This window comes from Lutra lutra, chromosome 7 (genome assembly GCF_902655055.1).
Source record: "Lutra lutra chromosome 7, mLutLut1.2, whole genome shotgun sequence".
NCBI classification, from domain to species: domain Eukaryota; kingdom Metazoa; phylum Chordata; class Mammalia; order Carnivora; family Mustelidae; genus Lutra; species Lutra lutra.
Window position 1 is genome coordinate 137415562 of NC_062284.1, and position 24639 is coordinate 137440200.

Below are 24639 nucleotides of genomic sequence, written 5' to 3' on the forward strand. Positions count from 1 at the left end.
TTAATAAAATGATTTGATGACGTAGTATTAGTGTACTCTTTGTTTTACAGAAACGTGAATTCCTCTTTTACCAACCAAACTAACCAGAAATACCCAGAGTCTGATAAATGTTTATATATATGTAAATAAAATGCATTACATGTATTTGTTTACATCAGGTATTTCTGTCCTTACCATTTAATAACCATTTAATACCATTTAATAACAAAACTTTGCTTTTAATAACAAAATTTAGGCAATGGAGTTAACTTTCAAAATAATAAACATAAGAGGGTGAGTTACTTTTTTGAAAGAATTTATTAACTTTATTAATTTGGGGCGCCTGGGTGGCTCAGTGGGTTAAGCCGCTGCCTTTGGCTCAGGTCATGATCTCGGAGTCCTGGGATCGAGCCCCGCATCGGGCTCTCTGCTCTCTCGGGGAGCCTGCTTCCTCCTCTCTCTCTGCCTGCTTGTGATCTCTCTGTCAAATTAAAAAAAAAAAAAAAGTATTTAACTTTATTAATTTTATTAACTAAAATAAAATTTAATAAATAAAAATAAAATAAATTTTAATAAAATTAACTTTATTAATTTTATTAATTTAATTAACTTTATTAATTTATCAAAAAGATAATACAAACTAACCCTGTTAGTAGGCACAAAAATGATAAAATTCGTGGATTATTAATCTACAATGGGTTATTCTGGACTAGCGCTCTTTAGGAATATGTCACATGAGGAAGTCAATCAATCCCATGAAAATTCTATAGAATAATGTTTATCAAACTGAAATCTTGGCATGGGAACGTCTGAGGAAGCCATACAAAGCTTTGGGATAAAAATGGTATGGCTTTTTGCTAGTCAGTTTTTTGAGATGAGAAGTAATTGTATTTAAAGGGGACATTTCCTGGCATATATTGTAATATTTTCACAAATTGCAGTATAAAAATAATGCTTCATATAAATATTACACTTGCAATGGCTAGCTTTGGATGTAGGAATATATAAATGTACTTTATTTGAGCTGTCAGAGTTACTCCTGGAGAGCAGTACTGTTCCTCTATCAGAGTCAGAATCCTCAGTTAGATGGATCATTGTTTGATTGGAACAGTTTGTTTCAGACTAATGTGTTCTGAAGGAGAAATACTAAATCAAGAAATACTTTTAGGGCAAAGTCTTTCTTAATGGCTACAATGTTATAATCGTCAAAAGTTTCTGCAGGAAGGAACTAAGGATTTAAAGCCAAATGAGAGTTTGCTTCATATATAGTTAGTTAAAATTTTTTAAAAAAACTCAAGAATTATCTTGTGTTTCCGAAAATTCAGAGAAGGGGCCCTGGGAGTTAGAAGTTTGTTAGTTTGCGTGTGTTTAGTGTGTTCACGGTGAGACTTGTGTGTTCACCTGGAGACTTGCTCTTCTTAAAGTCAAAGTCTTTTACAAGTCTAAACGGATCCTGGCCTTCGGAGGCTGGTTAAAAATACAGTGTAAAATTGGGAAGAACTTAAAAACTAAAAATTAAAATTGGGAAGAATTAGATTTTCTAATTAAGCCTCCCGCAGAGTAGAGAAGTCTCCTCTTTGAACCTCCCTCTGGAAGAGGAGTATTTTTGAGAAATGATTGGTTGATTTAATTTAATTCCTGCTGAATGATTTTTACCACTTCGCTTACAGACCGTGTTAGAGCTGGACAGAATGGAAATGTCCATGGATGCGGTAAGCACACATCTTATCTTATGCTGAAAGAATATTTTAAAATCGGCAGAAACTCACATAATGTCTCATCATTTCATTTTAAACTTTAAACTTAGTTTCAGAAAAAGTTTTATGAAAAAGATTTGTTGGATCAAGAGAAAGAAAGAGAAGAACTACTTCTTATGGAAATGGTACGTTATTTTCACATACACACACACACATTTTTCTGATCAGTATTAGCTGGGCTTTGTTATGAGTTACTTATTAGTATTTTCCTTCAATTTCACACTGCTGTTTTTCTTCCTAAATAACTAAAGAGTCCCGACCCTTTGAAATCTCTTTTATGAACTAGAAGGAAAACTACATTTGAGAGCCCCTAAAAAAGCATATAATTGGCATTTGATTAACTGTATATATAAAGTGTTCATTTTGATGAATTTTAACTTATGGATAATCTATGAACCCACTGCCACAATCAAAATGCCAGCCATTTCCATTCCTTCAGAAGTTTCCCCATGGCCCTTTGTAATCCATATCTTCTACCCCAGTCCCCAAAGACCACTAATCTAGTTTCTGTCACAATAAATTAGCTTGCAACTAGAATTTGTATAAATTTATTCATATGTAATATTTTCTGCTCATGCTTCTTTCCACTGTCATAATTGTTTTGACAGTCATCCATGCTGTTGTATATATCGAGAGTCGTTCCTTTTTATTTCTGAGTAGTAGCCCCTATTACAGACATACTACAGTTTGCTTACCCACCCCTTAATAAGCACTTAGGTAACTTCTAGTTTGGGAATGTTAGAAATAAAGCTCCTTTGACCATTTATGAAGAAGTCTTTGGAGAGGCGTATATTTTCATTTTTGGGTGGGGGGAATACCCAGGAATGGAGGGGCTGGGTGATATGGTGGGGTATGCTTGACTTAAAAACAAACAAAAACTGGGCCATTTGACATGTCCATTGGCTATGGCGGAGGGCTTCAGTTACCCCATCTCCTCTCAGCTTGATAGGGTGGGTACATAGTCGTGTCTCATTGGACTTTCGAATTGCATATCCCTGATGCCTAATGATATTGAACACCTTTTTGTTTGTTTATGGGTCATCCTTATCTCTTATTTGATGAAGTCTGTTTTCAGATTTTTATTAATTTTTTTAATTAATTTTTTAATTATGAAAATGGTTTTATTTATTTATTAGAGACAGAGAGATAGCCAGAGAGCGCGCACGAGCAGAGGAGAGAGGGAGAAGCAGGCTTCCCACTGAACAGATAGCCTGAGCCTGGGATCATGACCTGAGCCCAAGGCAGGATGTTTAACAGACTGAACCACCCAGGGGTTTCCCTTTTTAGATTTTTAAAGTGGGTGGTTTTTCTCCAATTTTTGGCATATAAGGGTTTTTATATACTCTGAATACTACTACTTTTTCAGATATCCATTTTATGAGTATTTTCTTGGAGTTTGTGGCTTATTTTTCGCTTAATGGTGCCTTTTGAAGAGCACTTTTTAATTGTGATGAGGTCTGACTCATCAGTATTTTCTCTTACTGTTTGTGCTTGTTTGTTACAAGAATCCTCTGTCTATCCCAAAATTACAAAGACTTTTTCCTATGTTTTCTTCTAGAAATTTTAGTTTTAGGTTTTACAGTTGGGTCTGTGATCCATTTCAAAAAGTTTTATCTATTTTTTTCTATCTAAATATTCTATTATTCTAGCATCATTTGTTGAAAACTTGTCTTATTGAATTGCTTTAGCGCCTTTAAAAAAAATTGCCTATATATGTATGTGTTTATTTTTGACTCCCTATTCTGTTCCACTGATTTGTATGTTTATCTTTTTGGCAATTCCAAACTGTCTTTTATCACTGTAACATTATGGTAATTCTTGAAATCATGTCAGTTAAGTTTTTCAACTTTGTTCTTTTTAAAATTGCTTTGGCTGGTCTAGGCCTTTTCATTTTGATATAAAGTTTAGAACCAGTTGTCCATTTACATAAAAATTTGCTGGAATTTTTATTAGGTTGTATGTTAATTAGGATTGATCCATAGATCAATTTAGGTAATTGCCATCTTAACAATGAATTTTCTAGTCCATGAACATTGTCTACCACTCCATTTATTTAATCTTCTTTACTTTTTTCTATATGATTTTTGGTAGTGTTAAATGTAGAGTTTAGGAAGTATTTTGTTATATTTATTTCTAGGTGTATTATGTTTTTGGAATTATTATAAATGGAATTATAATTTTTAATTTCACTTTCTAGAATTTTGTTGCTGCTGTCAATTACTGTTGATTTTTGTATCTTAGTCTTGTATTTGTTCTAGAGTTGTTTCTTAGATTTAATAAGATTTTCTACATGAGCCATTACATCCTCTTTAAGTATAGCAAGATTATTTCTTCCTATTCAGTGTTTTATGCCTTTTATTTCTTATGTCTAGTTGCAAGGTCTAGGACTTCCAGTATAATAAAAAACTTCCAGGGGATCCTGGGTGGCTCAGTGGCTTAAGCCTCTGCCTTCAGCTCAGGTCATGATCCTAGGGTCCTGGGATTGAGCCCTGCATTGCACTCTCTGCTCAGCAAGGAGCCTGCTTCCCCCTCTCTCTCTGCCTGCCTCTCTGCCTACTTGTGATTTCTCTCTGTGTGTGTGTCAAATAAATAAATAAATAAAAATCTTTAAAAAACTTCCAGTTCAGTAAAAGTGATGGAGACATCATCCTTGTCATTTTACTGATTATAAGGGGAAACGGCTCAATTTTTCACCATTAAATATGTTATTACAAAGAAGTTTTATGTGGGTGCCCTTTATCAAATTGTGAGAATTCCCTCCTATTCCTAGTCTGCTGAGGGTTTTTATGAATGATTATTGAATTTTGTCAAATGCTCTTTCTGCATATTTAGAAATATTTATTTTTTTCTACTTCATCCTCTTAAAACATTGAATTACGTTGATTTTTTTCAATGCTTAAATCAATCTTATATTTTAGGGATAAACTCTACCTGGTGATGATATTTTATCCTTTTTTCTTTTGCTAGATTCTTGGCTAATTTTTAATATTCATCTATATTCATAGTGAAACTGGTCTATAATTTCCTTTTTTGTCATTTTTGGAGTCTTTAAAATTTGGTATTAGAGTTACTCTGGCCTTATAAAAGAAATGTGTAATATTATTACTCCCTCTGTTTTCTGATGGAGTTTGTATAATATTGGTCTTATTTTTTCCTTGAGTGTTTGATAGAATTCACTAGTGAAACAGTTGAGGTCCAAAGTGCCCATTTTAGAACGGATTTTGATAATTGATTCAACTACTTTTTAATAGATCTAGAACTGTTCAGATTTTCTATTTCTTCTTTTATAAATTTGTTAAGTTGCTTCCCACCCAAAATTCTCTATGTCATCTAAGCTGTCAAATTTGTTACTATAAAGTTGTTTATACTCTTATATTCTTCTAATGTGTATCAGACCCATGGTGATAAAACCCGTTTCATTCTTACTTAGTGGCTGGTGTTCTTTCTCTCTTTCCCCTTTTTTTCTTTCTCTCTCTGTTTCAGAATTGTTTTTAGTGGTTTCTCTAGAGGTTACAATATACTTAACCTTTCAGAGTCTACCTATTATTAATGTTGTATCACTTCATTTAAAAATGACGCAGATCTTTTCTACCCTCTCTTTATGTTAAAAGTTTTATGTGAATTATATCTGTACCCACCATTCGTCTCATGACAACTGATTCAAAACTTTGCTCTAAGTTGTAAGATACGTACCTTTGAAGAATTTAAGAGAGTGAACTTCTGTGTGTCTTATTTTTACCATTTCTAATACTCTTATTCATTGCTTAGGATCCACATTTCCCTCTGTTTTTTTTTCCCCCCTTCAGCCTGAAGAACTATCTTTAGTTGTTCTTGGGGTATAGTATTTTCTGACGTATTTTCTTAGTTTTCCCTAATCGGAAATACAGTATTATCTGCCTTTATCCCTGAAGCATATTTTCAGAGAATTCTGGGTTGACAACCTTTCTCTTACTGTACTTTGTAATTGTGTTCTTGTTTCCAGAACATCTGATAAAATATTAGCTCTCATTCAAATTATCGTTCTGTGTGTAATGTTGCTTTTCTCTGGCTATTTGAAGATTTTTTTTCTTTTGTTCTTGTTTTTAGCTTTTGATGTGTGTAGGCATAATTGACTTCAAATTTATCTGTTTTTGGATTTGCTTAGCTTCCTGAATCTGTAAACGTGTATTATTTCCCAAATTTGGGAAGGTTTGAGCCATTATTTATTTAAATTTGTGTTCACTCTTCAGGATGCTTGGGTGGCTCAGTTGACTGAGCATCCAACTCTTGATTTCAGTTCAGGTCATAATTTCAGCGCTGTGAGACCGAGGCCTGCATCAGGCTCCAGGTGCGGTGGGGAGTCTGCTTGAAGAGTCTCTCCCTTTGCCCCTCCCCCTAATTGCACATGCATGTGTGCACATGCTCTCTCTTTAAAATAAATAAATCATTTTTCCAACACCATTTATTGAAGAGGCTGTTTTTTTTCCATTGGACATTCTTTCCTGCTTTGTCAAAGATGAGTTGACCATAGAGTTGAGGGTCCATTTCTGGGCTCTCTATTCTGTTCCATTGATCTATGTGTCTGTTTTTGTGCCAGTACCATGCTGTCTTGATGATGACAGCTTTGTAATAGAGCTTGAAGTCCGGAATTGTGATGCCACCAACTTTGGCTTTCTTTTTCAATATTCCTTTGGCTATTCGAGGTCTTTTCTGGTTCCATATGAATTTTAGGATTATTTGTTCCATTTCTTTGAAAAAAATGGATGGTACTTTGATAGGAATTGCATTAAATGTGTAGATTGCTTTAGGTAGCATAGACATTTTCACAATATTTATTCTTCCAATCCAGGAGCATGGAACATTTTTCCATTTCTTTGTGTCTTCCTCAGTTTCTTTCATGAGTACTTTATAGTTTTCTGTGTATAGATTCTTAGTCTCTTTGGTTAGGTTTATTCCTAGGTATCTTATAGTTTTGGGTGCAATTGTAAATGGGATGGACTCCTTAATTTCTCTTTCTTCTGTCTTGTTGGTGTAGAGAAATGCAACTGATTTCTGTGCATTGATTTTATATCCTGACACTTTACTGAATTCCTGTACAAGTTCTAGCAGTTTTGGAGTGGAGTCTTTTGGGTTTTCCACATAGAGTATCATATCATCTGCGAAGAGTGATAGTTTGACTTCTTCTTTGCCGATTTGGATGCCTTTAATTTCCTTTTGTTGTCTGATTGCTGAGGCTAGGACTTCTAGTACTATGTTGAATAGCAGTGGTGATAACGGACATTTAAAAAATAAATATGTGTTCACTCTTCTACTTCTGGGTCTTCGATTACACATGTAAAATCTTTTGATATTGCTCATAGGTTTTTTCCCCTTAAACTTTGTTAACTCAGAGTGAATAATTTCTATTGATCTGTCTTCAATGTCAATGACTCTTTCCTGTCCTCCCCATTTTAGCTTCTGGGCTTATCCATTGTTTTTATTCCCACTGTGTATTTTTCGGTTCTCAAATTCCCATTTATTTCTTCTTTATATGTTCTATCTCTCTGTGAAGAATTGTACTGTGAGATTAAACACTTAAGTGGAAATCTTTTGAAAAGCAATCACATTGCTTTAGCAGCCTTCTGAGACAAAGATTGAAGTTCAGGATAGAGGTTATAGAGCATAAGCAGGCTCTAAAAATGTTTAGGACTCAATGACCTAAACCCAAGACAAAAATCAGGTGATAGAAAGAGACCCGGAGATGATACTGGTATTAGAGTTAGCAGACAAGGACTTTAAGACAACATGATCAAGAGGGAAAAGTAAACAAAATAGATAAAACTACTTGTGAGTCCACTTAATGACATTTTGTTTTTCAGTTTTACATGTTTTATTTTCAGTGTTAGAGATTCCATTTGGTTCTTTTTTTATGCAGGCCAATGGAATTTTTTTTTAATCTGTTGTCTATTTTCTCCCTGTTTTTCTTTATATGTGCAACTAAAAAGAATGTGTGTTCTCCAGTTGTCAAATGTAGTGTTTTTTTGTTTGTTTTTACATTTTAAGTAGGCTCTGCAACAAATGTGGGGCTTGAACTTGTGATCAAGAGTTGTATGCTCTACTGACTGAGCCAGGCAGGCACCCTGAGGGTAGTGCTTTATATGTGTCAGTTAAGCTAAGTTTGCTCAGAACTTGGTATGTTTATTGATTTTCTCGCCTACTTGTTCTGTTTGTTGGGATAAAGGACTCCTTTGACTTCTGGTAACATTTTGTTTCTGGATCTGGAAGCTGGTTATATAGGTGTGTTCATTTTGGGAAAATTCATTGAGCTATACACTTATAATTTATGTACTTTATGTATGTTATACTTCAATGAAACATTTAAAAATATCCAAAAGGCCATTTCTTTTTCTCTCAGTCCTTTTAAAGAAAAATGTTACTAAAATATGACTAATATTTTGCTGGTGAGAATTAGCAGATGTCTTCTAGAATATAAAAGCTCATGACAACGACACTACACTCATTGTTTTAGCCTGACAGATGCCCAAGAGTCTTACTATCTATAAGTCTGTAGATAGTAAAAGAACACAAATCCAAAAGAACCTTGACTTCTTTTGACAGTAATTTGGAGAAAATAATTCTTTCTCAAGGCATTTTTGCAAACTGTATTTGCATCTGTAAAGCTTAGAATAATTTCTCATTAGAAGAGTTTTCTGAATCTATTTGTGCTTACCTTTAATGCTAACATACTGTTTTCATAATAGGAACAATTAGAGAAAGAGAAACAACAGAATGATGGGAGGCCCATGAGTGATAAAACCTTTGAAAAGAAACGTAAGTGGTTTCCTTGTGTCTTCACCGCTAAGTCATACAATTAATGTTGCATCCTGCCACTCTGAAAGCTCATGCTGATTTTCAGATTTGATGTGGGAAATTGCTTTTCTTTCTTCCATTTTCTAAAAGTTGTTTTTAAAAATTGGCTGCTTCTTTTGGTACCGACGTAGGAATACATGAATAAATTGTGCGAGTCAGTGTGGACCTTCGGATTCTTCAAAGGAAAACTTAAAGTCTGATAACAGCAATAAGATTGTGAGATTGGTCACTGATAGCTAAGTTTGAATTATGTAAATATATAAAGTAAGACTGTTTGGGAAAGAGCATGCTGCTTAGCTAGGGACAGTGACTCATGTTCTCCGTGCTGTCTTGTGTGTTTATGGAGACTAGGAGCTCAGAGAAAATGAAAGAATTTAAAACAGAGTTTGTTTTAGGTAGAGACACTAAGACACCAACAACTCTGCCCAAGAACATCCCTATTTCTGTTCCTGGACCTTCTGGAACAAGCACCCCATCAACAAGTAAGAAGCAACTTCTTTTTATGTCTCCTGTCTTCCTTTTCTAAAAATTAATTACAGGGAAAGTCACTCCATGAAATGAAATTCTAAAATGCCTTTTACCTCTTATCATTCATTATTTTGGGAGTTCTTGATGGGCAGTAGGGGTAGGGGATACTCCAGTTAGCTCAGACTAAGGAAAGGAAGCTGGACACATTTGTGCCTAATGAAAGTGCGATAGGGGGTTGGCGAGGGGATGGGGTTGGAGCAGCTGAAGATGCACTGAGCAGCTGCATTTTCCTTCTGCTTATCATTCCAGGCAAAGAAGTCAAGAAATCCAAACTGATTCGAAGCCAGTCTTTTAATAATCAAGCTTTTCATGCAAAGTATGGCAACTTAGACAAGTGTCCTAGGTATGATCTGTCAGCTTTTCATGTTTTTACTCAATTTTTATAGTTATATGTCTTTATTTATGTGAAATATTTACATTGTATAAAATCAGGATTAATTTGGGGTTTTGTATAGGTCAGTAAATTGGAAGTTTTCTTCTATAAGATTCTCTATGAGAAAAACTATAGTCTACCAATCTGTGTAAGAATAGATATTGTGGGGACGCCTGGGTGGCTCAGTTGGTGGCAGCTGCCTTCAGCTCAGGTCATGGTCCAGGGTTCTGGGATCGAGTCCCACGTTGGGCTCCTTGCTCAGCGGGGAGCCTGCTTCTCTCCCTGCCTCTGACTGCCACTCTGCCTGCTCGTGCTCTCTCTCTCTCTGACAAACAAATAAAATCTTAAAAAAAAAAAAAAAAAAGAATGGATATTGTGGCATCCTAGAAAAATTATCACCATGGTGCTATATGGTGACATCACGGGATCCATGTACTGTTTTATGAGGGAGGTGGTACTCTATTTCATGTGCCACCCAACTGCTAAGTGGGTGTGGACATGTCCCTTTCCCTTGGTGGATGTGGACATCCAGCCACATGCTGTGGATACTGTTTCTTTCTATGGAGAAGCCACTGGCATGTTTCTATGGTAAAGTGATCACAACAGTTCTTACTACAGATGAATGTCTGGTTTCCCCTTTGGCCCCACTGACTGAATTATGAACAGTTAAGGTTAGGAGAGAATCAGCATAAATCCAGTGACCACAATTTGTTATAAGTGTTGTACATATATAACATAATAGCTGCATACCGATCAACAAAACTAATTTTAAGTAAACATAATTGTCTTTAAAAGTATTTATTGACAAAAATAACATGGCATGGGAAGAATATGTTTTTCTTTTGTTAAAGATAGCTTACTCTAGGGGCGCCTGGGTGGCTCAGTGGGTTAAGCCACTGCCTTCGGCTCAGGTCATGATCTCAGGGTCCTGGGATCGAGCCCCGCATCGGGCTCTCTGCTCAGCGGGGAGCCTGCTTCCTCCCCTCTCTCTGCCTGCCTCTCTGCCTGCTTGTGATCTCTGTCTGTCAAATAAATAAATAAAATCTTTAAAAAAAAAAAATAGCTTACTCTAGATTTTCAGCTATGTTTGTGGACATTCTCAGTAGACCTGTCTGGAGTTCCTAGTCAACAGGGTGATCGGGAGATGGGCAAAAGAGATTAGAACTGAACACAAGTTATTTCCAGTGAAACTTATCCATATTCTCTGTCTTAGCTAAGTATCAAGAGAACAACTTTAAGTTTAAGAAAATGCTTTTAAGTTAAAGACAAAGGAATTGTTGTGAGGCATGGGATGTAAACAATAAATGAGAACTCTAAGTAGCAAATGTGCGTCATCAGAAGTAGCAGAAAGCATTAAAAAAGATTAGAAAAGACCAAGTGCCTAATGACTGGAGTGAAAGAAGCATATACTTGTATTTTAAACTAAATCACGTTCTTTTCTAGTAAAAGTTCTACAGCGGGATATACGCCTTCTGTCTCAGGGTTAGGGAAGACTTCTGTGATTTCACTGACTGGTAAGTAGAAATCTGAGCTCTTCCAAAAATTGCTACATATAGTGAAATGTTATTTTCTTTAAATGACCTACTTCTTTATTTCTAGATACAGAGTTTTCCCTAACCTTACATCTTTATCAAATGCCCAAATAATTAAACTTTTCCCTAGCAACTGAAAAAATACTTGACTATGCCATATTGTTTTCACAGCCAAGAGTCAGCATTCAGTGCTTTTGAAAGAGAGAAAGGACAATGATAGGGTAGGTTTTTCCATAGGCCAAGGGCCTCCTGGGGCACAGATGAAAAGTTTTTGCCATAATTTTTAAGGAAGTTAAAAATAGTAGGACTTCATGTGGATCATATGCAACCAAACATTTACAGTATTATATATTTGAATGTTTATACCAGGGGTCAGCAGGCTTTTCCTGTAAAGGGCCAGATAGTAAATATTTTCAGCTTTTTTGGTCAAATCGGTTTCTGTCACAATTATTCAACTCTGCTGTTGAGCAAAAAGCCATAGATAGTACATAATGAATAGGTGTGGTTATGCCCCAATAACATTTTATTTACAAAAGCAGGCAGCAGGCAAGGCAAGACTTGGTTCACAGACTAGTAGTTTGCTGACCTCTGGCTTATATAATAAAACACAGAATTATACTATGAATAAGGGAAAATACATTGCTAAAAGTTGCTAGTGGCTCTAAGTCTATTTTTAAGTTTTTGCCTTAGAATATTGGCTAAAAATTAATAGTATTGATCTATGGTCAGTTTTTAGTGTAAAGAACAGCACATCTACTTAAAGGTCTGAAATTCTTTTAAGTTTGGTCACATTTCCTTTCCAGGTTATGTTTTGAGTATTCTGTCTTCCTCTTACCTCTTCCTGTGTTCTTACTCTCATGAAGAGTAGATACGCGCCCGCAGGCTGTCCTGTGAGCGGTATGTTTTCATTTGCCACATCAGAAAGACCTTTCTAATATTAAAGCGTCGACATTCACATGCTGTACACAAAGCGGTTCTACAAGATAGAATACGAATAGCTTAAGAAACCTGAACACATTTGATAATAGGAAGTTTCTGAACTAAAGTTCTCAACAATTCTTGAAGTGAGGACTGTACATAATAAAACGATTGATTCTCTTTATCATAGCAAATCAGTGAATTCTTTAGGAGACACTGAGGGAACATTCAGGGCTGACGAAACTTTATAATACAGAGTGTCTTTAAGAACTATAAATATACATGGAAAGTTAGTTTGAATTACCTCAGCTTGGAGCTCAATGGTGCTGATGATTATCGCTGTCCCTCAGTGGCTCTTCAGACTTGCATGGATCCAATCTGGCCTCTTAGAGATGACTTCAGAGGAGCACGTTTATTCATGAACTTGTAACAATTCTTGCCAAGGACCTTCTTTGCTTAAGTCATTAAGAATGATTCAGAGTGGGTTTTTTTTTTACAAGTTTGAATGATGTGCACTGATTTCTTCAGTTTTTACTTTGCTAGTTCTTAAGTCATCTTGAGAGTCAAGAGTGTGTATGTGATCTACGGATCCTAAAACTTGACATCCAGAGTCTTAGATCATTTATTTTATAACGGTAAATCTTGTATAAGGTTAAATATTAAAATATTCAGAAAATATTCTGTCTTAAGGGTTCAATATTATTTGGGGGGAGAGGTAGTATTGTTGATTGGAACCTCTTCTAGTTTGTTATATATTGCTTAATGAAGTACAGACTGAGGAAGAAGTCACACACAAGTACACATCTACAAAGAGAAAAAGGGAGCAAAACATCTCTTAACAAAAGTATGAGATGTTCACATAGAGAAGAGGTTGTACTTACTTTGGGACTTAAGGCAGGCTCCAAGATGTTTAAGTCATTTGGGATGAAGCCTAAGGTATGCTGGGATTTCTGATGGGCAGAGAAGGGTGTGGAACAATATCCTATTCAGAGTACCGGTCATAAAGAAGACGGTCAGTGTCTTGAGGAAGCAGCAGGAGGCCAGTTCAGCTGGAGCACGGAGTTGAGTGTGAAAGAGCAGGGTAAATAAAGCTGAAATGAAAGGTCAGAGTTATCACTTGGAAGGTCAAATTGAGTAGTTTTTACTCAACATGAACCCATCGTTAACTGTTTGGCAACTTTTGCCTGTCATTGATTCCGACATTCATCCAAGGCTGTGTGGGGGAGGTAGAAAGAGAACGGTAGTAAGGATTCAGGGACACAAACTGCAATGTATCCGTTGTTAGTGGGTATGAAACTCCATGGAACCCTTTGGGAAACCAGTTTGGTAAAGTTCTTCAAGAATCCTAGTTTTAAGAAGTAGTCTTTGACTCAAGCAATCCTATTTCTAGTGACCTGTCATGAAACTAGGATAAAATACATTAAATGTCATAAAATATATCATAGTTTGAACCCTTGGTATGATGTAATGAAAATGGCACTTTACCTCCATCATCCTTCTTCAAACCTACAACCTTAGTCTAATACTAAGAGGAGCATCCACTAAATTCTAATTGAGAGGCATCCTGGAAAACATTTGGCTAGTACCTCTCAAAGCTGGTAAGGTCACCAAAAATAAGGAAAGCCTCAGGAGAGCTGACAAGTGAAGGTAACATTGTCTGCTGAATGAGATCCTGAGACAGAAGCAGACAGTAGGCAAAACCTAAGGAAATCTGAATGCGCTATGGATTTTAGTTAAGTAATATAATGTCTCATTACTGGTTCATTCCCTGTAATAAGTGTAGCATTCTAGAGTGAAGTGTTAGGAGAGGAAACTGAGTTAAGGGGGTGGTTGGAAATTATCTTCTCAATTTTTCTGTAAATCTAAATTTTACAAAATAAAGTATTTTTAAAAATAACATTTTTAGTAACTTAAAAAACTGAGTCTTCAGGGATAAATTTAACAAAATGTATATCCTATATACACTAAAAAATTCAAAACATTGCTGAATGAAATTAAAGAAGACCTAAATAAATAGAGATATTATGTTCGTGAATGGAAAAACTTAACATTGTTATGATGTCAGTTCCTTTTAAATTGATCCAGAGATGGAATCCTCATCAAAATTCCAGTAGTCTTTCTGTAGAAATGTATAAGCTGATTCCAAAATCTAAATTGAAATGCACAGAACTGCGGATAGCCAAAACCATTTTGCAAAAGAAAACCAAATTTAGAGAGCTTGAACTGCTTGATTTCAACACTTGCTAGAAAGCTCCAGTAGTCAAGATGGAGTGTCTACACTGTCACGCATAGGTAGTTGAATTTCCACAAAGGCTCCAACAGGAATCAATAGTAATTGGTTAGTATTTTCAAAAAATGATTCTGGAACAATTGGGTATCCATTTTTTTTTTTAAATTAGTTTCAGAGGTTGAATTTAGTGATTCCTCAGTTGCATATAACACCCAGTGCTCGTTATAAGTGCCCTCCTTAATGCCATCACCAATGATCTCTTCTCCTCACCAGTCTCCCCTTCAGCAACCCTCAGTTTGTTTCCTGGACTTTAGCGTCTCTTAGGGTTTGCCTCCCTCTCAATTTTCATCTTATTTTATTTTTCCTTCCCTTCCCTTATGTTCATTTGTATTGTTTGTTAAATTCCACATATGAGTAAAATCATACGGTATTTGTCTTTCTCTAACTGACATATTTCATATCGCATAATACCCTCTAGTTCCATACATGTCGTTGCAAATGGCAAGAGTTCCTTCTTTTTAATGGCTGAGTAATATTCTGTATCTATATATCTATATACCACATCTTCCTTATCCATTCTTCTGTCGATGGGTGTCTGGGCTCTTTCCATATTTTGGCTGTTGTGGACATTGCTGCTATAAACATTCAGGTGCACGTGCCCCTCAAATCACTAAGTTTGTGTCCTTTGGATATCTATTTAGAAAAACAAACAAACAGACCAAATTGAACCTTAATCCTTATCTCACACTACATACAAAATTATCTCAACGTGCACGATAAACCGAAGCATGACATTTATGAAGAAAATATCACAGAAGGATGTCTTTGTGATTTTGGAATAGACAAAGATATTTCTCTAAACCATAAAAGAAAATGTTAACATATTGGACTTTATCAAAATTTGAAACTGCTCTTTGAAATAGAGCATGAAAACATAAAAGGCAGGACACAAATTGTAAGAAAATAACTGTATTACGTATACCTGACAAAGGACTTACATCCAGGAATCATCAAAGAAATCTTTAGAACTAACGAGTCAACACTGTCCCGTGTGTGTAAAGACACAGAGCAAGTCTCCAGAACGTTTATTCATTGCTTGTGGAAGTGTGAAATGGTACAACCACTTTGGACAACAACGTGGCAGTTTCTTAGGAAGTTAAATATATTCCTGCTATGTGGTCCAGCAAGTTCCCTCCTAGGCTTTTATTTACAAGAAATTAAAACATATATTCATACACAGACTTGTACACAATTGTTCGTAGCAGCCTTCTTTGTAACAGTCAAAAACTGGAAACTATCCCAGTGTCTACCAACAGGAGAATGTAGAAACAAATTTTGGCATATCCGTACAATGGCGTATCAGTCAGCAATAAAGGGGAATGAAGTATTGATATACACAACAAGGATGCATCTCAAAATAATTATGCTGAGTGAAAGAAGACAGACGTACCGTGTGATTCCATTCATGTAATATTTCAGAAAATGCGAACTAATTTCTAGTGACCTGAGGTAGATTGCCTGGAGTGTGGGAGAGGGGCTGCCAGGGTACAGGAGGGAGGGGCGGGTGTGTTCACTCTTGGTGGTGGTGATGGCTTCATGGGTGTATACATACGTCAGACTTTAGATTTGTGCAGTGTGTATTATTATTTAAAATGGATTTTAAAAGAAAAAAGCTATCATTAACCTTCCCTGATGGTAATCTTTCACATTCAGCATGTCTGACTGTAGTTGAATTCCTTTCAGATGACTCATTCCGCACTCGCAATGCCAGTAGCACCCCGACCTCCTTTTCTCCCAGTCCTTCCCTACCGAGCACCTCCCGGACAGGGAACTCAGTTGATCCAAAGAGCAGTGGAAGTAAAGACACGCAACCACGAAAGGCTACCTTGTAAGTAAACGCAGTGATGGGCCAGGGTGATCGTCCTACTCTTTTCTCAGGCGCTCTCGGTCCCACTTAAATACTTTCCAAGGAAGAGACAATGTCCGTAATGAGGAAAAGGTATAAATTAAAAGGAACTATTTTCACCTGTGCCTCTGTTATGTCGGCTACTTTATGTGAGATGATAGGGATGTGACAAAGACCCTGGAACTCTAGGGAATCAACAAGAAACTTGAAATGGCTTCCGTTAGTACCAGAGATCCATTGTTCTCCTGTGAAGTGTTTGCATTCAGGCCATTTAGCTCTGAGAAGACGCTGGGTACAGTTGTATCCGGCTCGCGTATGCAGTATGTCCTTACCCAGTGCTCAGAGACAGGCTACAGCTAATGCCCCTGGAGAGGCATTCCTGAAGCCTGTAGCCCAGGGCTGTGGGCCCAGCAAACTGGAGATTTCTGCAGACCATACTCACACTTTCACCTTGTGGTTATAAAGGGCCGCTGTTCTGCTTTTCCCTCATGGTTCCTTTTCGGGCGCTATGTATATCCTGTTTGAACTGTTGAAGCCTTTGGTGCTTGTGGTTGGAACACTTAGCAGGGTAGAGTCTACAAATCTCCGTGGTGAGAGGTCGTATCGAGGGGGAACTGATCGGCCAGGAAGCCCAAACCGTAGCGACAGGTTTGTGCTTTCCTACAAGACACCTGAACCTTTTGATGAGAATGGAGTTTAAATAGGACTCGGGTTTCCTTTAAACATATTTCACTGAATTCATGAGGATTTTCTCATGAAATTTCTCAAATGCATCTTTTCTGCAGAAACTGCAAGCTTTAGTCCCTTCAAGGAACTGAACTATATCATAATTTCTTCTAAATTTTAATTGGCCCTTGGTATGTGTGTGTGTATATATATATATATATATATATATATATATATATATATATATATGTAGATGTATTCCAAATTCATTTAAAACTTAGAAGTTTACTGAATGGAGCTAAAGGACACTATAATAGCACAAGGCAATAGCAAATATAAAAGATGATATGGATGCTCTAGATTAGGCGCATTAATACAAAGGGTACTTTTATTTGCAGAGAATGTTCTTTGCCCTTAGGATTATTGCTCAGATGACCATGCTTTGAAGTTCCATTTCAAAGTCCTGAGGCTTGAGGGCAGGCGGGGTAATGGTCTCTAGAGAACTTGGAGCTGGAGTTGGTGCCTTGTGCTCTGGTCAAGGGCAGGCAGCGAAGTGCTCTGTATAGTCTGGTGGGTGTCTGGGCCTCACGGAGCCCATCTGTGCAACAAGAGGGTGGATTCCTCCCTCAAGGGGCCTTCTGTCTGTCACCACTCGGCCCTCTTCCTCTCAAAAGTTTGCCTGGAATTCTTCTATCGAAGAACGTATTTAATAACACGAATTCTTCTATCGAAGAACATATTTAATAACACGATAATGTGGTTCTTTCTCTTATTTTTCTAAATGTCATAGGAACATTTTAAAGTGGAGATGGCTAAAACCTAGTATTTAGACAAATACTCCTGTATTTCAGATTACTATCTTCATCTGTTCTTTCTTTGCTGAGCACATTTTTCTTTTTTATAGACTCAATTTTCTCTGGCTCAGGATATATCTTTTATATAACATATAATTATATCCATAGAATTATATAATCAATTACATATAACTGAGAGTTTAAAAAAATGAATCTAGAAACACTCTAAAAAATCACATCATTTGTTTTTTTTTTTTTCTTTTCTGAATATTCTGAAGGAGAAGAAATGTTGGTATTATAGCTGCTGCTTTTTAGCAGGACGCTGGCTGTCGAGTCCACAACCCTGTTTCCATATGCTGTGGTTCTAGTCTGGACTTGCTCCTGAAAGCACACAGCCGCGTGACTGGAAAAGCTTGATTGACTCCTGTGTTGGTCTAGTTTCTGTCAAGTATTAGGCAAGATTCGGTGACGTGCCATATCCAAATGAAAATCTCTCCGTTTTCCTTAAAATAAGCATATGAAGTGATTTCGGGAAGTATTACTTCAATGTTGCTTCTCCAAAAAATTTCACACAACACATTCTCCAGCTTCTTAGTGTCCTAGAGATGAGCCTTCTGGTATTCGAAAGTACCAGTGTCTTAAAGGAGGTACAGGAAGGCATCACGGCCCTATTGATATATTTGAGCCTGTGTTCATTTCTCTTGTCATTACACACAAAAAAGTGGGAAAAGTCATGTGAATTGAAGTGAATGCTATGTTAGATGTATGTAGGGTTTGGTGATTAAAGAGTTCCAAGTCATCATTAGTGTGTGATTTCTTTTTCACTTAATCAGAATCCTTATATATTCCGTTTATTTAAAGTAGATTTTATTTCTTATTTAATTTGTGAGCATTAAACAGATAAAATTTTTCATGGTTTGTTTTTTCTTTTTCTCTTCTCTCTCTCTTTCCCTCCTTCTCCCTCCTTCTCCCCCTCCCTCTTTTCTTTCCTGACAAAGAAAATCGAGAAAATCCAATCCTTAAATCATCTGCTTGATGAAGGAAGCAAAACAAAGACAACTGGAGATAATGTGATTGATGGACAAAAGCTAAAGCAATGGGCTTTTTTCTTTTCTTTCTTTCTTTTTTATTTTTACTTATTTATTTTTTTTTTGGTTAATGAATGAAAGAGAGACACATAATGGCAGCTGATGTTGATAAACTTTCCGTATTTGAAATTAGATTCCCTAGGAGGTATACTATGTATTTCTTGAGTAATAATGTGGTTACAGAATTCTAATGTCATAGTGAAGGGCAATGAAAAAACAACTTTAGTTAATATGCTTTTAGCCCTACTGCAGATGAGACCAGTCGGCATTCACCGGTGCAGGAAACCATTGATTTAATTGTTCTAGAGTTTTAGCACTCAAAAATTACATGAAAGTCCAAATCAACTGAAATTGCTTTCGCTAATCACTTGAAAGGGCCTGGGGAGTAAGAAAGACATTGCATCTTCTCGCACATCTCCAAGCCCAATTGAAAAGTCACACTGCAAAGGAGACGAACAGCTGTCCGCAATTCTATCAGTCCTACGATTGTGGTGACAACGTTGTAACTGGACATTCTGAAATTTCAATTTGGCAATGAAAATTCTACCAAGATTTCTGATAACTTTTAGCTACAACTACCTTAAAAATAATAGATTGATGATTTCATTTCCTAGAAGAATTTATTTTATAAATACTTTGTTTACATTTTAGATTGTATTTGTCCTTACTTAATTTAAAATGATGAATCTAGTTTGAATCAGCTGTTATTCCAAGCTATCATGCTTAAGCTATGTCAACAGCATTTATTTGTACTAATGCTAATATTTCCATCCAAATTTGCCTGTGGAACATATATGATTCTTAATTTTAAAATGTCGGTTCTTGAGATATACTGTATGAAGCTATTGTCAGCTTCTCTATTTCAAAATGCAATCAGCATATAACTATATTGATATTAGAAAATATTTGTTTTTTAAAATATATTGATGTATGATAAAGATGATCTAATTTGTGAATGCATATGCGTGTGTGGTTACTTTTTATAATGTGAAATAATGAATAATGAATTTACTCAAAATAAAACATAGGTTAATGAGATACCAGTGTTTGTGAAAAAAGTTTTAAATACTTTCCTGAAGCTTTTATTCTACAGGTAAAGAGTAAGACAGTTCATTTTTAAGTAATGAACGAGAAGCACACCAACATCAACTATAAATTATTCAGGGGACAGCTACTCAGCTGGAGACTTGTCCAGGACATTTTGTTTCCCCTTTTCCTTTCATATGGCCTCTTCTGGGCTATTTTTAGTGATTCTTGGCATTTTTCATTTAAGGACAAGAAATGGAATTGATGAACTACTCATTTTGTGAGTAGTTAAAACTTGGGTAGATTTGAGAGACTGGACAATATGGGCTCAGTGAATTCAGTATTCTTTGTGGATTTCATGTAACTGTCAGCACCAGTCACATGGAACTGAGTGTCTGATGAGGAGGGACGATATGTGGTGTATAATGGCACAGCCAGCATTTGCTTCATACTCAGCATTGACTCTGTTGCTTTAAATAAAATGGAAAATTTCAGTTTATTTGTTCAATAATAACTAATAATAACAATAGCAGAGTTAGGGGCTTCGTTTTCCAACACGCGCGCGGGAGAAGAGTCAAGTGCTTTGTCACTACGGCGTGTAGAGTTCAGGATTACACGCAAGGCAGCAGCTGCAGTCTTGTTCCTCCTTACCAAACTGTCAATTAAGATGACTAATCAGCATTGCTTTTGGGAGTTTTCTTTTTTTCCCCACAGAGCATGATTTCTAAAACCGTTGACCTATTTGCTAAGATTATACTTCCGTGGACAGATACACAAAAACAGTAAAAAACAAATTGGTGGCAGTTATGGATACCCGCGTATATCTCAATTTACACCAGAGGCAAGACTGATACTCTCGGTAAAAGTTCTCTGTGTAAAAACTCCCCACATAGATCCTTCAGACTAGTTGTGTGACATCTGTCACTGCAGCAAAAGAGGGGTGGCTGGCTCCTTTATCTTCTTGTTCGTTATGGAAACTTGCATTTTTAAGGACAGGTTCTAGAATGTTACAATTCATGTTACAAGTGAAATAACAGACCCAGCAGAACTCTGTTTCCCTGGCAGACATGGAGACTGGGCCACAAAGGATTGTACTTACTAGAGAGGAGCTTATGGAGCCTTTCTGACATAACCTTATACGCATTCCAAGGTCATTTCCATTATTTGACTTCCTAAGTTCAGAAGTCTTATTCTGGAAGGACGGCTCCATTAACCCAGCAGACAGGGCGCGTCTGTGAGACACTCAGACTGAAGCAGACCAGACTCCGCAGCCTGAGTAGGAGTTTTGCAGGGAAGATGAGATGACTGGATCAACCCTGTAGTCTGTTCTCAGTTGTGACAGCGTGTGTGATGGTGTGTGAGTATGGGTGAGTGTCTGTGTCTGTGCCCAAACAGTTGTTAAACCTGACGCGTAAATATAGTGAAGACTTGTTGCCGTGTTCCGACCGATAGCCCCCCTCGGTTGAAACCTTGAATTTTTTTGGGTAAGATCTATTACAGTTTTCATTAGTCTGCATTTTTTTTTTTTTTTTTAACCACAAGATACTTGGAAAAGCTGAAACCTAAGTGCCTTAGGGACTTCTTCAAGCATATGTGGGGGGTTAATTTTTTTCAAAAGTTTTTTTTTTAAAGCAGGGAATATGGCCATTTTCTGGCTCCCAGGGCAATGGGTTAGATATAATTGTATGTGCTGTCCTTGTTTTATGTGTACATGGGGAGGGGAGAGGAGGGACTAGTTGGATCTGCACGTTCTAGGAGTCCTTCAATAACTATGAAACTTTTTATAGGTGGGTTTGGCCATATTTATTTCAGAGGATATTATGTTCTCATAGACTTTCTTTTCTAGATTTCATCTCTTACAAAGGTGGATAATTTGAACTCTTTTTTATTTCTCTTTTCACTGTTTTTCCACAAACACACTTGACTGATGGAATACTAACAAGTCAATTAAGAATGTCAGTTTGCCTCCTTCTAGGTCCTAGCATTGCTAGGTCATTATCAGCTATCAACCAGTACTCGTGGGAGGAATTCAGGATGGAGGTAATGTGCAGATTTTAGGATGACAAAATGTCAGCCTTTAGACTGCTGCTTAATAGTACTACCTTAAGTATGATTCACATTACTCTGATTTATATTCTTAATCAAGATGACTAATAAATTCATTTTAGGCATATTTGAACATTGGATAGCAAATAGACAGAAATCCAGTTAGGCTTTTAGTCAACATATTTGACACTCCTAATTAGCTAGCTCTATCCATGCTTCTCAGAATTAACTCCTGAAATATTTTCTTGTGTCTGTAACAGAAAATGACTAAGAAAATTTTGGAGGTATTTGCTATTTTCCTTTTAACCTTGGGACAAAGCCCATGCTTATGTTCTGTTTAAGCAAAGTGGTAACATAGAGAACTGCATGGTGCCTATATATTTAGATCAGTGTTTTAGATAGAAGGGAGAAAGAGTGAAATGGGCCAGGGGCTGGGGTCAGGAGAGGCAGTCCGCTGGCTGCCATGCCACGCCATGTGGGGCGACCTTGGGCAAGTGTTCTCCTTTCTCTGAGATGAGATTTTTGCCTGGGGCCTGTGCATGTCCTCACGACCCATGACCCAGTCTGTGTCCCCCGGTTCTTTCCTGTGTGAAATGAAGGTACTAAGCTCGATCTGCGGCTCAGTTAAAGCCTCTGTCAAAGGGTTGGGCCCACCACGAGGTAGCGAGGGCTGCCCCGAGGCTGGGGCCGTGGTCAGGACTGCCTACAGCTGTTTTCTTATTTTAGTCAGCAAGAAATGGTTCTGTAATAGATTAAAATAAAGCACTTCCTTTGCTCCGGAGGAAAGTAAAGAGAGCGAAGCCCAAGACTTGAAGAATGTGTCTTCCTCCCAAAGGCTTCGTCTACCATTTTTTTTTTTAAGTCAGATACGTGAGTAACAGACAAAGGTAAAAGTATCTACTGAGCTAGTCCTGAGCCAATAACAAAGGCTCAGAGAGACAGGCTTAAAACACCAGACAGATGCTAAGACCTTTCCTTAAAATAACTGGATTTAATAGTTGGGTTTGTCTGACAACGGCTCAGACCAGCAGAGGACAGGGGACAGCTTCTTCAGCCACCCAAGGCAGCCAGACTCCGCCTCGGCTGGAGCACTAAGTACTTACCCAGGTTCTTAAATCAGAGGAGAGCTGGAGTCCCCACACTGTCCAGAAATAGAAGCGTTCTAGAGGTTTCTTTATAGATCATGAAGTGAAATGTCTGGCCCACTTGGGTGAGGGGAGGCCTGGAATAAGCAATAATTTCCCGCAGGGTTCCTGTCACCGCCTCAGTTCTGTTTTCATCAGCCTTCATCACCGCTCTGTGCAAAACCTAGAAAATGAAATGATGTGCAAGACCATTTGTGGGGCAGTGGTGAGGAGGGAATTAACGGAGTCCCTTGACATGTTTTGCTGTGGTCCTACCCGTGGGGCCATTCCCCCCTTCCTTCCCGAGATTTCATGGTACAGGCTCATCTGTGCTGAGAGGAACCACCTGAGGTTGTACAAGGGACTGCCTTAGGAGCCCAAAACCAGACCAGGGGACCCCAGACCATATTGCAGGTGTGGACCCAGGGGACTCCACCAGCCAGTTCGAGCACACACGCCTCAAATCAAATAGTTAGCGAGCATGGGCTTTGTCCTAATGATTCTTGAACGATCTGATGCTCCCCCCACCCCCCATGAAGTTTCCACACCGCTTAGGACCCCTGAATACCTTGACCTTCCTTTGGGCAGGCACAGTGGGGACAGGGGCTGGGTTACTCTTCTGTAGAAGTTCCTTGGTCCATCGTACTGCTCTGAGGCAGTACCTCGGGTCCCTGGAGTCTCCCTGGCCCCCGGGTGCCTGTCGTGGTGGGGACGACCTCTTGTCCAGAACCCGCATGCGAGGCAACTGATGTACCGACATAATTTTTTTATAAGCGAAGATCGTGGGAACATCTGTGTCCCGACACCTGGAAATCCTCTCAATTCGTGGAATGCAAATTTCCAGAGTAAACGGGGGGAGGGGAGAGATCATTTCATGATTTGCAATTTAGACAGTAAAACAGCACATTTCTTCATTTTTAAACGTGTTTACAGCAGAAATTCTCTCAGGTGCCGCTGTGCGGGTTGGTCATGTTTCTCTTCCTGACTTTCCCTGAGCGGGTAAAGGCCGGAGGCAGGCCCTGGTGACCCCACCGGGTCCTGCCTCCTTGGGGGCCCTTTTAAACATCTCTCAGCTTCGGGAAATGCAGTCGCACGAGGAAAACAGGAATCAGACTCCATAAGGCCAAGACCGTAGTCAGATGTCATCGCCATTTAGAAATGTCGGAGCATCTTGGTTGTAGCAATGGTGGGGGCTATTGCTGGCCTCCGTGAACAGAGAGGACAGGCAAGCTCACCAGCTCCCTGGGATGCACAGGACAGCTCTGGACAGCAGACCACCGCTTCCCTCTACACCAGCAGCGCTTCCCCTGAGAAAATGGATTCTCTGAGGGATTCCATGTGGAAGACAACTAACCTTGCCCTTAAGAGCTCCAGATGCAGAACTAAGGCCAAAGAGTCTGAGTCTGGGTCATTAGGGAGGTATTACAGGGAGGGGCCGTGTAGAACAGAAAGAATTTCAACTGTTTGTGGACTGAGCTGCTTTCCAGAGAATTGGGGAGTTCTCCACCATTGGAAGCACTGAAAGAGAACGAGGGGGCTGTTCTGTAGGAATATTCCAGAAGGGACTCCCACGAGGGGTGGGAAATTGGGCCACATGACCTCGGGGGGGATCCTTTCATCTTGAAAGTGGCGTCATTTCATGCAATTTTAATGAGTCTGTGACCCAGTTCTATTGTGGGGTCAAATATTGAGTGTTGGGAGGGAAGAGGGAGAAGTCTACATATGAGGAATTAAATGAGTGAAATGTTTTAATAAAGTAGCTCAAAATTATTAAAACATCCAACTTGAGTCCTTTTTTTTTTTTGCATTTTAAATCATTTTCTACAACTTTTCGACTATAGCAT

The 24639-nt window shown here is 37.9% G+C and overlaps 1 protein-coding gene across 3 annotated transcripts in view; it reads left to right on the forward strand.

Annotated features, from left to right (window-relative positions):
• PPP4R4 (protein phosphatase 4 regulatory subunit 4) overlaps positions 1–19559 on the forward strand; it is a 103855-nt gene extending 84296 nt beyond the window's left edge. For 2 of the 3 annotated variants that reach the window (XM_047738737.1, XM_047738739.1), the window contains 8 exons: positions 1650–1691; positions 1787–1861; positions 8456–8525; positions 8960–9046; positions 9342–9435; positions 10909–10979; positions 15889–16033; positions 18510–19559. In XM_047738737.1, coding sequence (XP_047594693.1) covers positions 1650–1691; positions 1787–1861; positions 8456–8525; positions 8960–9046; positions 9342–9435; positions 10909–10979; positions 15889–16033; positions 18510–18534 — 609 coding nt within the window. In that variant the 3' untranslated portion in view covers positions 18535–19559. The remainder of the gene's footprint in view (positions 1–1649; positions 1692–1786; positions 1862–8455; positions 8526–8959; positions 9047–9341; positions 9436–10908; positions 10980–15888; positions 16034–18509) is intronic. The other variant, XM_047738738.1, reaches the window with a different exon arrangement.
• Positions 19560–24639: the final 5080 nt, after the last annotated feature.